The sequence below is a fragment of the Gavia stellata genome, chromosome 21, assembly GCF_030936135.1.
Source record: "Gavia stellata isolate bGavSte3 chromosome 21, bGavSte3.hap2, whole genome shotgun sequence".
Lineage (NCBI taxonomy): Eukaryota > Metazoa > Chordata > Aves > Gaviiformes > Gaviidae > Gavia > Gavia stellata.
In genome coordinates this window covers 13748972-13765030 of record NC_082614.1, presented here as the reverse complement: position 1 = coordinate 13765030, position 16059 = coordinate 13748972, and the positions used below count along the sequence as shown (strand labels likewise).

Sequence of the window (16059 nt, the reverse complement as noted above, 5' to 3'; positions counted from 1 at the left end):
GGTGTCAGTTGTCTGTTTAAGGATGAGGGATGCTCCCACTGCACAACCTAGTACACGTACCTCAACTCTCCTAGTTCCTTCACACATCCCATGCAGTGAGATCTCAGATTTCGGGAGCAATCACTAGTTTGTAGCCATCATAAACCAAACCCGTGAGGGGGAAGGAGGTTTCTACAGTACAGGTGTTGCTGAAAGTTTTCTGTATAACGCAAACTACTGCCCATCCTAAGGGAGGGTACATAGGACTTGTGTAATGGTAACAAGACACAACCTTTTGCGAAAAGGTTGAGGCGGTGCATGCCAGGAGTCTACCAGACAAACACTGCACATAAAGCCTGGTAACTGTACATCATACAGAGTTCATGCAACTTTATCCTCTGCCGGTTACGTGACCAGCTGGTGAAAAACTTGTTTTGGAGCGAGCCGTCGTTATTATTCTACATGCAGGGTAAAGATATCTTGATCCTTGAAATCTTACCTTTTTCTTTGTTCCCCTAACTTGTTTTAATTTAAGGTTTGTGAATCCCTACAAGCTTACAATGGAAAATTAAAAAAAAATACATTGCAAGTTTGTGCACATCTTTGACTACAGAAAAATCTTGAAGAATTGTGCAGCCCTTCCTCCACGAGAAGACATTTGTCAGTAAAAGACACAGAACCACCCATCACCTTACCCAGTACGAAACTGAAACATCAATGTGCAGGAAATTACCACGTTTACCCTCAGCTCCACCGCAGGAATCTTTCTTGCTTTTTTTAATCTTGAGTTTCTCATGCTGCAGAACTCAAGTTACTCACCACGTGCAGAGCTCCCCACCCTTGGAGAACCAGCTCCACTGCTCAGATCCAGGTTCCAGCATCGCTCTCAAAATAAAACAATTTACATTTCATAAATGGAGAGTTCAAAGGATAAAAAAACCTCACAAGGTGTGCAAAAGTCAAAAGTTAATGTAGCAAGATACAGCCCAGCTGGTGTGAAAGTTATTCAAAATATGCAAATTCCAATTTATTGTTCATGCCCACAGGACAGTGACACTGTAAAGGTAATTTTGCTACCTTGCAGCAACAGAAGAACTGATGAAACCATTTCAAGTCTGTAGTGCATATGTATTTCCTCGTGAGCACGCTTACTGGGAGAAGGGCGTCATTTTCAGATCACTCTGCCAAAGCATACGCCCAATTTGGGCCTCGTGCTAGCTCGAAGGAAGCCTTCGCCGTTGGGAAAAATGCTGCCTAAAGCAGCTCACAATCCTGCAGCTGGCCTTAGGAGGAGGTACAGATGTTACAGCACCCAAAACAAGCTTATTTGAATGAGTAAGTTTAAGTTCAAGCAGCACAAGGAGTTAAGCAGGATGGCAGTCGGTATTTGTGCTCTGCCATCCTCCTGAAGGAGTGTTTTACATTCTCTTAACTATTGGTACAACCGCAGCATCTAAAGAAAGTATTTAATATTTCTGCTGAGCCTGTCCTCCCCTTTCCAGAACGGCACTGGGAGCAAAAAACACTGAAAACAGAAAGTGAGTGCAACTGCACTTATTGCCACCGATCAAGGCCGTTTTAAGGAAAAACAGTGTCTCAAAAGAACAACCCGAAGGGCAACGTATTTGTTATTAAGAAGGGGCTGAAGCAGCTGCGTATTAAACGGTTTATTTTAGGTCTTTTCCAGGCCTGGAGAGATGCCCTGGTTTCCCTGGAAGAGGGCTAGCAGACTTCCCTGCCATTTAACAAGCAACTAGTTTTGCTTGCTTGGTTTTGTTTTCAAAAGAGGATTTCTCTTCTTTAAATAGCTTTTTAAAAGTGTATATAGCAGCAGTATGGTACAAAGATGGGCATTTTTTTTTTTTTCACAGTACACACAGGTTAGTATTGCCACTGAAAATATACCTTAAACAAATGCCTTTAAAAAACAGCATTCGGTCTGTATTACTGATCAACCTGGAGCGTTCATAAACCTTTGAAAATCCAATACACAGAATTTAAATAATAAAACTGGAAAGTGTTAAATATCATTCCAGAACTGGAATTACAGTAGATCCCACATTCTCCCAATGCTGGCGTTTTGCCGGGCAGGTGCATGCTGCTCTATATACAGGGAAAAAAAAAAACAAACACGTTTTGTATTAAATATACATAAATAGCAGGACCGCGGACTGGAGAGCCATGCTTGCATAATACTGAGTCTGTGCTGGCAGAGTCCATATCCTACACCAAACACGGGGATGGACGAGTCCTTCCAAGCCCATCCATCATGTAGCTGCGGTTTAGCAGGATCCATCCCAAACCCAGCACCTGCTGTGGGCGGAGGGACGGCAGCCGGCACGCCGGGGAGGGGGGTTCACAGCTTCTTCATTTTGTCTTTGTTTTTCTGGAGTTTAGTGTGCACCACTTTGAGAGTAGTGAGGAAGTTCCCGAGGAAGAGCAGCAGAAACGTGAAAGCCAACACAAAAACCTGAGAGGGGAGAAGGAGGGGGGGGGGGGGGGGAAAGGAAGGTGAGAGCTGAGGGTACCGCTTTGGCCACGTTTAAGTGAGCTCTCATGGGGCTTGGCTGGCAAGTCCAGGGATCCATTAGCACAGAGCCGTGAGGAGAGAAGATCATAGCCAAATGTACATCCACGCATCCAGCCGTGTGGGTTAACAGGAAGGGTATTATCATCGTGATCATTTCAGTAGCATTCACTACTTTTTAATATTACAACATGGATTATATTCCACACTGCTGGACTCTACCAGACAGTAAAATCAAATCATTAAATCCAATCTAATGGATTAACATTATGCTACAAGTGCGTTCATCGAAAAGCAGTGGCACAGGCATGGGGGAATGACACGTTTCTGCGGGAAGGCATGTTCCTCCTGAACAAAGTGAGCACACAAGTTGCAGCAAGAGCTGACCAAGATAAAGAGCATTAGATTATCTGCGCCACTGCACGCGGGATGTGGTCCAATCTGGATCTACAGGAGAAACTATATAGCAGGAAAACGGATAGATATGTTTGCTGGGTGACAGCAACTGAGAAAACAAGTAGCAGGATCCCTAGAAGTGGGGCAATAAAATGGATAATACGTTTTTAAAGTGATTCAGTGCCACAATTTTTTGTCGTCGTATTTTTGTACCTGTAACCCATGGATCAGCCATAAAGAACCACGAGCAACTCAGCAGCCATTGCTATTAAATGCCCATATACACGAACAATAAATATGGAGAGATATCTACCCACGTGTATTTTCTTCCCCCTGCATGCTCTGTCTCTCAGTTTGTGTGATCACCCATGGGTGCAAGTTCCCCTACAGTAACTCAGATTTATTTTGAGTCCTCTTGTATAGGCTCTGTGCCACATCATCCTGGGTTATTTAGATGGGGTCAGATGCCCAAACATCTTTAAGGATGTGGTTAAACACCCCCTCTCCCCCTGCTCCGTGCTTTTTCTGAGCAGAACCAACACCCACCTGCCATTCTTTGCACTCCTTATGCCTCGACAATCCAAAAAGTGTGATTGCATTATATAGCTGCCAGAACTACAAAGGAAAAAAAAAGCAATTTTATTACTACCAAAAAAAAAAAATTTTAGAAACATTTGCCAAGGGTCTGTGTGATCCAAAGCACCTTTTTATGGTGCTGCAACCACAGTGGCAGACCCTCCCAGGCCCTGCGCCGCAGAGGGATGAATGGGATTGCCCAACTTACATGCCCAAAGAACAAGAAGGGAAGGAGAAACGTCAGCCCCCGCCACATCCAGGACTGAAATCCTTCTGGAAAAGGTTAACAGAGGAGGCAGAGAGTGAGCACGGAAGAGCCAGGACTGGAGCTGCAGCCCTCCCCACCCAGACCACCCCATAAGGGCTATTCCCATCCTGCTCCGCAATAACCAACCAATTTAGAATATATAATTGAAAGTGTGGTAATGGGAGGAGGATGAAGATGGGGATGACCAAAACCTCCATCTTAACCCTCTCAAGAGCTGAAGGAGATCACAGGCCTCTGCTCCGGACCCACAGGACCCGAGGAACAGGATAAAAGCCTCGCTCCCCTTCGTGCCGTAGGACGCGGGCAGCAGGGCAGGGGGGCGGCAGCTCTGCAAAGTCGCTCTCGGAAGGCCACGCAGCCCTTTCCCTATCGCTGCATCTAAAACCTGTGCAAAAACTGCAAAGAAAGTATTGGAGAAAAACCTCACCTACTGTAAGGTCCAAGTGGTTTCTCTCTCCCAAAGCACGGAGTCTATAAAGGCAGCCCCTTTGATAATAATACTGGAGGAACTGAACACAACCTGGAGAAGGAGAGATAGAACATCATTGCATTGGCTCTTCAGAAGTACGATAAACGTATCAAACTATTTTAATAATGTTTAATCAAATAGCATTTAGTTATTGTTTATATTTGTACTTTGCATATTTGTATGCTATCTTTATATTCCTACAGTTTAATTCTCCAGTATTTACCAAGCAGAGGTGTTTTCTTCTAAGCAAGCAAGATACAAAACTATCTTATTCCGTGAATTAGCAAGGTAAGACATACTCACTCTGAAATATTGAAAATGCTAAAAATTGACTGCGAAACATTTGATACATGAGTCCATCTGGCCTGAAAACAAAACACAAAGGAGGTCTATTTGTTTGATAAAAAGCACACAATGCAGTGCCCTTCCCCTTCCCCGCCAAGCTGGATCCCATTAGCAAAGGAAGCAAGCAGCTGGCACCCAGCCCGCTCCACCCCATCGTCGGGAGCCCAGGGAGGGTGCTACAGCCGCACATCACAGCTCGGGTGGGTAGGAAACGCTCTCGTGGATTAGGTTTCCCCTCTCAAATGCGTATGAATGCTGCCCCCTCTAAGTCATTCGCTTATCGCAGTTTCCTCTAGGCAGCCACCAGCAGCGTCTGCATCAAGAATCCAAGCGGAGGAGCAGGGGGTGGTTGTGCTCCTTATCCTAAGGGTAGTTCAGGACAGACCAAGGACAGGGGACCTCCTGCTCCAGCCACTGCGGCATCCCCTTACGGATCCAGGAGCAGAAACATTTGTTGTTTTAAAACAATTTTTAATTAATCTGTTCACAGGGGCCATACGCAGGGTGCATCGCTGCGTTGTTTGACCAACGCCACTACCCACTGGAAGGTAACTTGCATTTTTGGCTTTATACTTGGTCTGTAATCTGGGTTCAGTAAAGGCACTAAACAGATTCGTTTCGTGGTGTCCTCCCTCTAAAGCAAAGTGCTGCTTGTTTGCTTAGTTACACAGAGACAGAAATGGGGAGACTTGCAGAGATTTTGCTACCATCAGCGCAACTACGGCTTAGGGTTTGGGTTTTGTTTTTTTTTTAAATCAGCAATGTAAATACAAACTTGCAGTGTTGTATTTATCATTGAAAACATCTGTAACATCAGACAACTATTAAGTCTGACGCTTTGGCACGTGCCCGTATGGCCACAGCTTCGTGGTCATGCTGGATTTAAATGCTCAGATGACGCAAACACTTTGAAACGGGCTTGAAGCACCTCAAGCAGGCGAGAGTGGACTCACCATGTTAACATTACTCCAGACAGGAATGTGGAGACGTAGTGATGAGACACCCACCAGCCTTTGATCCTGAAGAGAAAAAAACGTGGCAGTTAGATGAGAAAAATGGATTTTAGCATTATAAGTCTGGCTTCAAAAACAAAAAATGATCCTGACTTGGGGGAGGAAGGGGGACAAGGAACAAAACAGACAGCCCAGCTCAAGCAAAAGGGGTGCTGTGGAGCACTATCCCGGCGATATGGCTTAGTCAGGGGCACCAATCCATGACCGCTGGAGGGAGGCTCAGGACCAGGGCACATCTCACGAGCTCCCGTGGGCTCTCCAGCACAGCGAGAACCAGCAGTCCCCGCAGCACGAGGTACCACGGTGAGTAATGATGCACAAGTTTCAGCCCACACACCCTTTTTTTTTTCCTGTGCCATGCAAATAAGCAACGTTTCCAAGTCCTTCCTATAAGGTGGTTGTTTCTTTCAGACATGAACGCTGCAGCAAGCTCAGAAAATTACAGTAAAGTGAGCAAAGGCTGTAGTGAGGCAGAATCAAGAAGCGAAGAGCTGCCCCCAGGACGGCGCTGCTTTGGGACCTAAGCCAACACGATGGGTTAATTTGGGGCATTTCCAACCAAAGGCGTGTGACCTCTCACACAAGACAGCACCGAGCCACTGTGACCCACCTCTGTAGATGCAGCGAGCCCAGGCTCAGAGGTTTCTCTGCTGGCCTCGGGCAAGCGACTTTAAACCCCCATGCTTGTTTTTTTCCTCTTCGTCTCTGGCCCCACAGCGATCCCCCCCTCCCGCTCTGGAAAGCACCCCAAAACAAGACATCCCGCCCGCAGCAGGCCCAGGGACAACCGTGCTTGCAGAAGAGACTGCTTCATCCCTGCTGCCGGCAGCCAGCACTGGGAACCGTGTCCTCAGGCAGCTCCCAGAAATCAGCACATTTTTAAGATTTTGCCCCCAGGCAAAGCAGGGGGACCCTGATTCTCCCACCGAACACACGCCACACCCGGTGCCTGCCTCCAGGCACAAACCCCATCTTACATCGGGAGCAGGGACCAGAAGCACCCTGCTAGGAATGCCAAGAGAAGGCTCCCAGAAACGCTCCCTCCCATCCCCATTTCAAGATGATGGAAACAACTGGCTTCAGAGAGGGAAGTGACTGGCTGAAACAAGGAGCCATGAGCTGCTCCCAGCTGATCGTTAGGCATTGCCACTTAATTAGGACAACACTGACTCCTGCCACTAACACAAGTGCTGGTCCACCCCTGTACAAGCACCACTGCAAGGGAGCACACCAGTTCTCTGTGCAGCATCCGGAGCAGGAATGAGTGCACGAACCTGCGCTAACGCGATGCTGGCTGTACGAATGGTGGCAAATGAGACACGCTAGAAACCCAATTAATTAATGCGACAGGGAGCGGCAAGTGTTGCATCAGCAGCAGCCACCACTCACCCAGCAGCAAACCGACACGCATGGGAAGAGACGTGGCAATTGCTGCCGTTTCCCTGTGCCAGCCTATCTGGATGATGAACACCAGGGATGTGCAACCATCAGGTTATTGCTAAAATCTAACACCAGACTCCAGGTTAAGTTACACAAGTGCAAACTCAAGCAAATTCTCGACCCAAGTGCAAACTCAAGCAAATTCTCGACCCAGACCTAACGGAGATGCTCCAGGAGCAATTCACCACTCTGCCTTAGGATACTAAAGGTGCCATAAAGAAACGAGGGCTTGGAGTAAGGATCATCTTCCAGTTAACTTCTCCCAGGGTTTTAACTTGTGTTCCCAGCTCTTCATACGATTATCTCCGAACCGCCAACTTTCCTTTGACACGACTGTAATTTAGTCAAACACTTCAGGAGACGTGGCAGTGACCCGCAGGGCGGCCACGCTAACCGCAGGGCATACAGCCAGTACCTCGGGTTGGTCCTTTCACCAAAAGCCACACGCACTCACTTATACTCCAGACCACATCTACAACTAACCCGCAGCTACCAAGAACATCCAACACCTTCGACAAGGAGCTTATGGACTTCTAGGAACTGGACCTTCTCCTCCTTCCCCAAACCTCAGATGGCCACATCTGCTCTTGGAAGTGACCGGGGAGGGGGACAGAGACAACAGACCCTGCAGAGAGGCATCAGCATCTTGGATTTGCTGGGCTTCAGTGCGAAGCTGAATCCTCTTTTGCTGCTTGTTTTTCTTTTACGGACATTTCATGCTTTAAATAGTTTTTGCAGGTCACACAGTACCTTGATCCATTGCTAATGAGAATGCTTTCCCGTATCGTCAGCGTGCAGTAATACCACACTAACAGAAAGTTAAACACTTCATCTGTCACCCTGTTAAACAGAAAACACACACAGTAAAAAAAAAATAATCCTGTTAATTATAAAGACACATTCAAATAACCCCTATTTTCCTTTCCTCCCTCCCCTTGGGCGAATGAAAACCTGCCCGAGTAAGGCAACGGACACAAAGCCTCGGAGTCCTGAACATCTCTAACCCACATGCAGAGCCATGAGCATCAGCAGCACCGCTGGGCTCAGCGTCCTTTCCTCTGGGAAGTGCCCCGTGATATAACACCACAGATCTTGAGCCGATAAGCAGGTATGCAGAGATGACATTAATTCCTTCTGAAGGAGAGAAAGCACCATGGAAGCAGCAGATGATCCAATTTAGAGAGGCATTTCCAGGCTAATTCAATGAGGAGATTCCATGAGATCTATATAAATCCAATCAACTAAAAAAGCAGAAGAGCATTACACTCTGGGGGGAAAAAAAAGCCTTTATTTTGCCATTTGCAAACCCCTGAAGCCAAGGGGATTCGGGGCAGCCTCTGTATATGGCAGCATCGTTCTTTGATATGATCCTGCATTCACCCCAAACCCAGAGAGACCTCAGCGGAAGTGCCTGGCTCCAACACCTTCCTCTTTTTTTCAGCAAAACTGAATAGTGGAAGCTTGTTGGTGCTCAGATACTTTATCATGACCTACAGATAACATTTCAGGTCTTATCATTTCATGCAAATCCTCTCTTGTTGTGTTTGCAATCCCAGAGCTGCAGCATGGTGCCGGTCCTTGCCTGGGACAAGCCGTGAGCGAAACCAACTGCTCGTTCCCACGCACAGCACGATGCCAGAAAAAGGAGAGATCAGGAAACACGATGTTGGACTTCTCTTAGTTACAAGAGACTCCAAAAAATAGTTAAACAAGGAGAAGCAAGTAGCTAAACTACAGGTCCTGCCAGTGTTGAAGAAGAGGTGCAAAAGCTGTCCTGCTGTCCAACTACTCAGAGCCTAAACATTGCCAGAGCCCACCTCACCGTCCTTAACAGAAGAGAACAGTTAGTTCAAACCCAGCAGGTTTTTATTCAAAATACTTGATTAAAAGTAAAAATACAGGCTTACCTGTAGTGGAGAATAAACCTGCAGGCGACGGCCCCGAGTAACAAGATTATCGTCAGATAAAGTTTGAACTTCTCATACTCATCCTTGTAGGCAAACCTGGAAGGGAACAGCCGCTGTTTACAGATACGAACGGGTGTTCTACCAGAACATGGCTTCACTTTTTTCAAAGCAGATTTAAATCCACATGCCAAGCCCAGAGACATGAGGTTTTGCTTGACACATTTAGAAAACCAGCGGATGGCAGTGAAAGGCAGCGTTCCGACTGCAGGGTCCGTCTAGGCCATCACGCTGCAAGACAACTCAATGGCTTAAGTCCATAAGAGCTGGCTTCTGGGTTGGCATGGTAAGATTTAAAATAAAAAAATAAAAAAATATAAAAATCTCCCTTTTCTGTAGCACTGTATGCCTAGAAGTCACAATACCATTTTTCACTGCAAAACCCTCCTTATAACTAAGGCAACAGGCTGGGCTTAAAAGCAAACGATGGACAGAATCCATCGGAGCTCGTGAAGCATTAGCTTGGCCTCGTATCACGGCCCGACTTGCTCACCCTCGACAGTTCGTCTTTTATCAGATCTAAGAGAAAACCGTTCCCGTCTCTGGACTTCTGTCCATATCCACGGCTGGCCCCGGAGAAACCTAAGTTCACACGCGCAGAAACGCTCACTTACTTCGCTTGGTTGCTCAGAAGAGTTACATTCACGTTCCCCAGCACCAGATTTAAGTACAGGCTGGAAGGCAAAAAACAAGAGTGGACCCACGTAAGTCTGTTTTATTTGAACGCTGCAGAATGACACAGATCAGAGCTGAAGAGACCAGCGTATCTGCCGAAGAGGCGTTTGCTGTAGGTTTTTATTTAAGGCAAACTGGATAGATAGACTACAGAAGGGGATTTAAACGTGGGAAGATTGGTCAGCATTTCCAAGAAGTTAGAGAAAAGGCTTATCTTCCTGGTCCCTTTTCTGCACTACAGTCTAAGGGCAAGATATGTAGCATGCACTGACCAAAACCAAAAATAACGGGGGAGAAATTGGGAGAAAAGTTTCTGATAGAAACTTCCGAGGGGCTGCAGCATCACACAGCCCTTGACAACCGAAAGAAACCTGTCCTAGCAACCCCATTTGGAGCAAAGTATAAATCTATAAGTCAGTGGAAAGCACTATTTAAATAAAAGAGAGAAAATTCCTGTGCTGATTTAGTCTTTAAAAAATTAGCACAGGAAAATGTCACAGCGTGAAACGGTGAATTGCACGATCTCACACCAATGCAGGGTTACTTTTATTTTAACAAAAAACCTGCACTGCCTCCATGCAGGACATTTACATACGCTTCCAGCTAACGATTTCTGCATACAACTGACACAGCAGCTCAGCAAGAGATTTACGACTAATCCAGTTTTACATGTATTTCTTCAACATGCACGTTATCCTTCGAGAACAATACCGCTGCGAACACTTGAAAAATCAGCCTTCCTGGAGCGCGTGCACCTCCCCGGCGAAGCACATACCCATTCTTCTTCGGCAAGTAGGCTTCCATGTCGAAGAAGGCATTTTGCCTCTCCTTGATCTGGGTGCTGATCTCCTGAATGAGAGCAAACTCTTCAGGACTCGCTCTGGGCTTGCACCTGCAAGAACAGAGAAACAAGATATTCCTGTTCATGTTTTTACCTCCTTCTTATTTAAAGGAAAATAACGTTGTTGTAAAATCCACGCTGTTAAAAAGCTTACTGGGTGAGTTGATGCTATTGCGCACTTCGCTCCTGTATTTCTGCAGCACCGTTTGGCTTACCATAACTTTATTTCACTGCCTGGTTTATGCCGTTGTAGGTTATTTCAACCAGTGGCTTATAAAAGTTTCTCTTTTCATCTCAGCTCAGTGACCGGATCCCGTACTTTTTCCCTAGCAGAGCACTTAGGGAACATAGTGCTTTTTTGCAGGAACTCCTTCCACTTTGGGAACGTTGTGCGCGGTTTCAGGCACTGCCCTTGCAGAGGCTGCAGCTCTTCAGGCATGAAATATTTCAGGATGTAACAAAACGCATCAGGTTGTTACTGACAAACTGCGGTTTTACCAATTAATGTAAAACAGAGAGCAGAGCACAGCGGCGTTGGCAACCCGTGGAGACGGTGTATTCAGACCTGCACACAAGGAATTTAGCCTGTGGCTCCCGGGGATCAGCCAAGCAGCCAGAGGCAGTTCCCTCCTGTAAATGCACCCGGGAGCGAGTTACACCTTCAGGTTCAAGGACCGATGCTGCTCTTCCAGCACGGCTTACGGAGCAAAGCTTTGCTCACCTAGCAAAACACACGGACCAAAAGCTGTACGGTTCTGCAGCGTACGGGACCTACTGCAAGGATGCAAACCCATACAGGCTCCCTCAGAGATCTTTATTTAGAGGACTCCATCTCTCATGGGGTTACAAACATTTTATCTGGCTGTGATAAATGGAGGTGACCCAAAATTACCACCATGACAGTCTGCATATTAAAATGCTAAAAATCCAAACATTTCAGCCCTTTGGGAAGAAGAAACATCCCATGCCTGCCTCCTCCACCCTCCAGGTCTCCCGTTACCGTTGCAGGCTGTGCTTCAGATCCCTTAGCGTCTTCTTCTGCCGGTGTATGGAGCTGCTGCAGGCTGTCTGCAAGCTGGTGACTTCTTCCAGTTTCTGCCTGTAAACTTTGTGCGTTTCCTGCAGAAGAAGAGGAGATAATTGGTAGGAAGAGCCCTTCTAGGTTACACATTGCATTTGGTCCTCACCTCTGAGGGACGGAAGCAAAACCCTGGGTTTTTGGGAGTCAACAGGCACCCGTGCAAACAAGCAAGGAGGGGGTGATATCAAACCAGCACGGATCCAACGTGACTTAAACGGACATTAATGAAGTTCCTGCAAAACGAAGAGCATCCTCTGCGCTCAATTCCTCTTTCTAACGAGCTTTCCTACTCGGGAGCTCCTCGTTCCTGTCGCACCCTGTAACGAAGCCCCTAATCCTGCTTCCTCTGTTTGATCCCAATCTATCCCCATCAAATGGGTGGCTAAACCGCAGAGCAGGAGCTCTAATTTCAGAACCAGATTAAATCTAGGGGAAAAAAAAAGAAGAAAGATGAGGACCCAGAGGGGGGAAGAAAAAAAGACACAAACCCAGCCACAAATCCACGCCTGGGGATTTAGATGCCTCCGGGCCACCACTGCCATCTCAACCCCATGTATGTTCAAGCAACCTACATAACAGCTTAACCCATCCCCTCCCCACAGCATTAGATGCTCCTTGGGAGAAACTTCTTTATCACAGCTCACTGATGCTCTGAAGCCCCCGATCAGTGTTTGACTGGCCGTAATGAGGACGCACTAACCAGCTGCAAGCCCACTGAGAGATGCCTCTGCTCTCACACCCCTCCCTCTGCTCGGGAATAAACCTGCTCTGCTTTTCCGCCCCTTTGCAATGATTTCACCACCCTCCCGGGTGCCGGCAGACCTCGGGAAGAGCTAACCAGATGCCAAGCGATGCCCTCTGGGCAGATTTTAAGATCTACGATAACTTGGAAAACAGAGTTTGCAGAGTTAGTGCCACGGAGGGAAGGCGGGGGTTAAATGGCTGTTTGCATGGTTGCTTTATCTACAGCATGTGAACGACCACAGAAAATTGCCACCTGTTTTCCCAGAGCATAAACATGTTGGTAAAACCATACAAACCAAATCTTTGCTCTCCTCCTCGTTAGGACCTGGCTGGTAGCTGTTCATTATTTACAGGAGCAATGCAAAACAAGCTCCAGCATCCAATTTAAAAACCTTAATAACCAAACTAACCATGTCCAGGCACTGCAGCTCTCATCGTTTCAGGATTGGTTTGGCTTTGCTTAGCACCGGCAGGACTTCAGGGCTCCCTGGATTGCACAGTAACTCGTTCTGCTTCTCTAGATGTCACGCAACAGCGTCTTTTAAAAGTCTGGTTCAAAGGGTGTAAGAAGCTCTTCGCCAAAAAAGAGTTCAAGTATTTATTGGAAACAAACAGGCGAGTTGAGAGCTGGTAAATTCGACCGCTAGTCAAAAACAGCAGGATAATGACTTCAAAATGACATTGGTATTTAGAAAAACATAACGTTTGCTAGTGGTGAAGTTATTTATTCATCAAGAGAGGCGACTGCTTACCAAGGGGACTCACCAGCCGCGCAGGGAGCTCAGCACTGCCTCTACGTTAACACGTATAACCCACAGGCCACATACCTGCCCGGAGGGTCAGGTCTGGCCACAGCTCTCTCTCCGCGTAGGAAACACCACGTGCTGAAAAACAAAGGACCCGTGCACCGGGGAGAGGAGCATATTTGCCCCGAGCTGAAGAGCTCCCAGGCATGAGACATCAGAGTTGTCTCTGCACCCAAGTTTACAAGTTTTACAGCGCCGGGGCTGCGACTGCCCAGTTTGCAAGTGGAAATTGCGCTGCCCAATTTGCCCGCAGACTAAGGGTAGGCAGCAGTTCCGCACGGCAGCCCCACGCTGCAACTGCTTGATGTTTCCCGTAGGTACCCCGAGGTCTATTATTTTCCATTGCACTGGCCACCGCCTTGCTCGTGGGTCAGCACTTGTTCATTTGCAGGACTCAAACCACATTCACGGGGAGGCCTTGCAGGGTTTTTTCCTAATCAAAATCTGGTTTACGTGTTCATACACAGGGTTTAAATTAATAAGCTGTTATAGGGCAACTTGCATTTTCCCATGTCCCTGCCCCAAAACTGCAATGCCCCGCAGCCCCGAGGCTCCTTCTCAGGCTGCTGCTCCGGAGACGAGGCGCTGCCCTGGCAACCCGAAGTATAAAAATCCACAGACTGGTCAGAAGTGCTTTGCAAACCTGGATGCCCCCCAACCCCATCTCACAACTGGTCCCCGCCACCCTGAGGGGATGCTCAGTGCTGCTGCGTGGCAGCATCAGCCCCTTCAAAGCCCCTCAAGTCAGAGCTCCCCAAATACCAGCGTAGCCCCAAGCGCCCCGTGCCAGCCACCCGGCACGTCAGGGGCAGGAGCCACCACCAGAGTCCAAGGTCCTCCTCTGCAGGAGAAGGAAGACACAGCCCCTGACCCAGAACTTAAAACACAATCGTAAAACACAAGATGGGGCAGGAGCGCATTGAAACAGAGATCGTTTTGTCCCATGGGGCCAGCGTGGCTCTCAAGACACAAAAAAATCTGCCCGCCACCGATTTTTTTCCCCGCTGGCATTGCACGAGAGACCCTTTGAGCGGAGATGACCGAAGTACCTTGGAAAACGCCAACGGGGAGCTCCTTCCAAACGCAAGCAGCAGCTCCCACACGGCCCTGGAGCAGCGTTTCCAGCCGGAGACGAGAGTCAGGCCAGCCAAAAAGGGCGCTGAAGGGGGGTGATGCAGATGCGGAGGGGGTCAGGCTGCTGCCGGGAAAACCAGGCTCCTCAAGAGCAAGAGATACTGCGAGGGCATCCAAAAAGCCATGTGCAAGGGCAAGCATGAGCACACACCTATATCAAAGACCTTTCTTACTAAAGAGTTGGGTTTTCTATCCTAAGACATCACGGTTTGATTTGAAGCCGGTCCGGGAGCACAGAGCCTGCATCCAAAGCACACTGAAGCACCACGAGCATCTCACAGAGCTGGAGCAGAGTCACATCCTCACAACAGTGTCATGCTCCCCTCTTCCGCAACGCCGCCTTCGGATATCAACTGCACTTGTGAGCCCCAAAGCTCTCAGATAACGGATGTTATCCCAACTTTTCACCTCTACAGTACTCAGCACGGAGCAGTTATACCTTGTGCCACCAGCAGCTGGGACCCACCAAGAAGCATTTCTACTCTCCTTTTACGGATGGGGAAACTGAGGCGGGGGTAAGACATTTTGCTGTGGTTTAGGTCAGACTTGAGCAGCGCGCTCCGCGAGAAGCCCGATGGGCGCACACGGGATTTGCTGCAAACGAGTGACCAACAAAACCACGCCAGCTGGCGATCCCCCCCAAGGCCCGACCACCACCTTTCCTTCTGTTAACAAGCGTACAACCTGAACTGACTTTTAACTAAGGAAAGGAGCTAAATCTGGAAATAGCACTTTTTTTTTTTTGTGGCGCGCGTTCTGTTTAACAGCCTAAAAGAGGCTAACAGCCACGCAGAGCGAGAACAGCCGGTCGTGTTTTAAAACTGGCTTAAAGACTTAAAGCACGTGTATAGGCGCAGCCGTGATGACATACAGGGGAGGGCGGATTTCTGGAGGTACAAGGGTTTCGCAGAAACAGCTCCCAGCCCCTGCTCCGAGGTCCTTCCCTCCCTCGACGCACTTTTGTGAGGCGGATGAATGGCGCTCGGACCCCTCGTACCCAACCCTGGAAGTCAAACTCCGGCCAAGCGACGCTCGCGGCGCGGGCGTTACCGGCCTCGCTCCTCGTGCCGCGCCACGGGGGCACGAAGAAGGCGCCAGGTCCCCTTTCTCCGCCCTCGCGCTACCGGCGGGACCCGCGTCCCCGCGGGGGCCACATCGGAGGTACGCGGGGCAGGGCCCTGCTCCGGGCCGGGGTGTCCCGCCCGCACCCAGCACCCACCCGGGGCTCCCCGGGCGCAGGGGCGGTTTCTGGGGTGCGGGGCGAGGGCGCGCGGCCCAGGCGTCGAGCACGCGTGGCCCCGCCGGGCGCGGCGAGGAGGGGGCGAGCCTCCCCGCACCCCTGAGGGCCCCGTGCTGAGGTGCTGAGGCCGCCCCACGGCGGACGCCGCCCGGGGAAGGGGTGAGCGGCGGGGACCCCCCGGGGGCCCCCTCCCCGCCGGCGGCAGCGCGCCCGGGCGAGCGCGGGGGAGCCCTGAGGAAGCGGTGAGGGGGGGCCCGGCGCCGTCCCCCGCCTCAGGCGGCAAAGCGATGCCAAGCGACGCCGGGGAAGGCAGCGCAGCGCGGGGCCGCAGCCGCAGCCGGGCGAGTCACCGCCACACCGCCCGGCGCAGCGCCCCGCCGCCCCCCGCCTCACCTGGAGCTGCCGGAACTCCTCCTCCAGCTCCCGCCACTCGCCCCGGCACCGCTCCAGCTGCGCCCTCATGGCGCGGCGGCTGCGCGATGAAGCGCGCCCCGGGCGGCGCCAGCTCGGCCAGCGGCGGCGGCGGCGGCTGCAGCGGCGCGAGCCCGCAGCCGGGCCCGC

General features: G+C 49.6%; 1 protein-coding gene across 1 annotated transcript; it reads right to left on the bottom strand.

Moving 5' to 3' along the window:
- Positions 1 to 2111: 2111 nt before the first annotated feature.
- TMEM120B (transmembrane protein 120B) lies at positions 2112 to 15960 on the bottom strand. The gene is made up of 12 exons (XM_059827671.1): positions 15892 to 15960; positions 11494 to 11612; positions 10428 to 10544; positions 9592 to 9651; positions 8921 to 9016; positions 7764 to 7853; positions 5514 to 5579; positions 4519 to 4580; positions 4174 to 4266; positions 3687 to 3751; positions 3449 to 3517; positions 2112 to 2449 (listed from the first exon to the last, which is right to left on the bottom strand). Exons 1-12 carry the CDS (start codon positions 15958 to 15960, stop codon positions 2336 to 2338), a joined length of 1020 nt encoding a protein of 339 aa, XP_059683654.1. The 3' UTR covers positions 2112 to 2335.
- Positions 15961 to 16059: the final 99 nt, after the last annotated feature.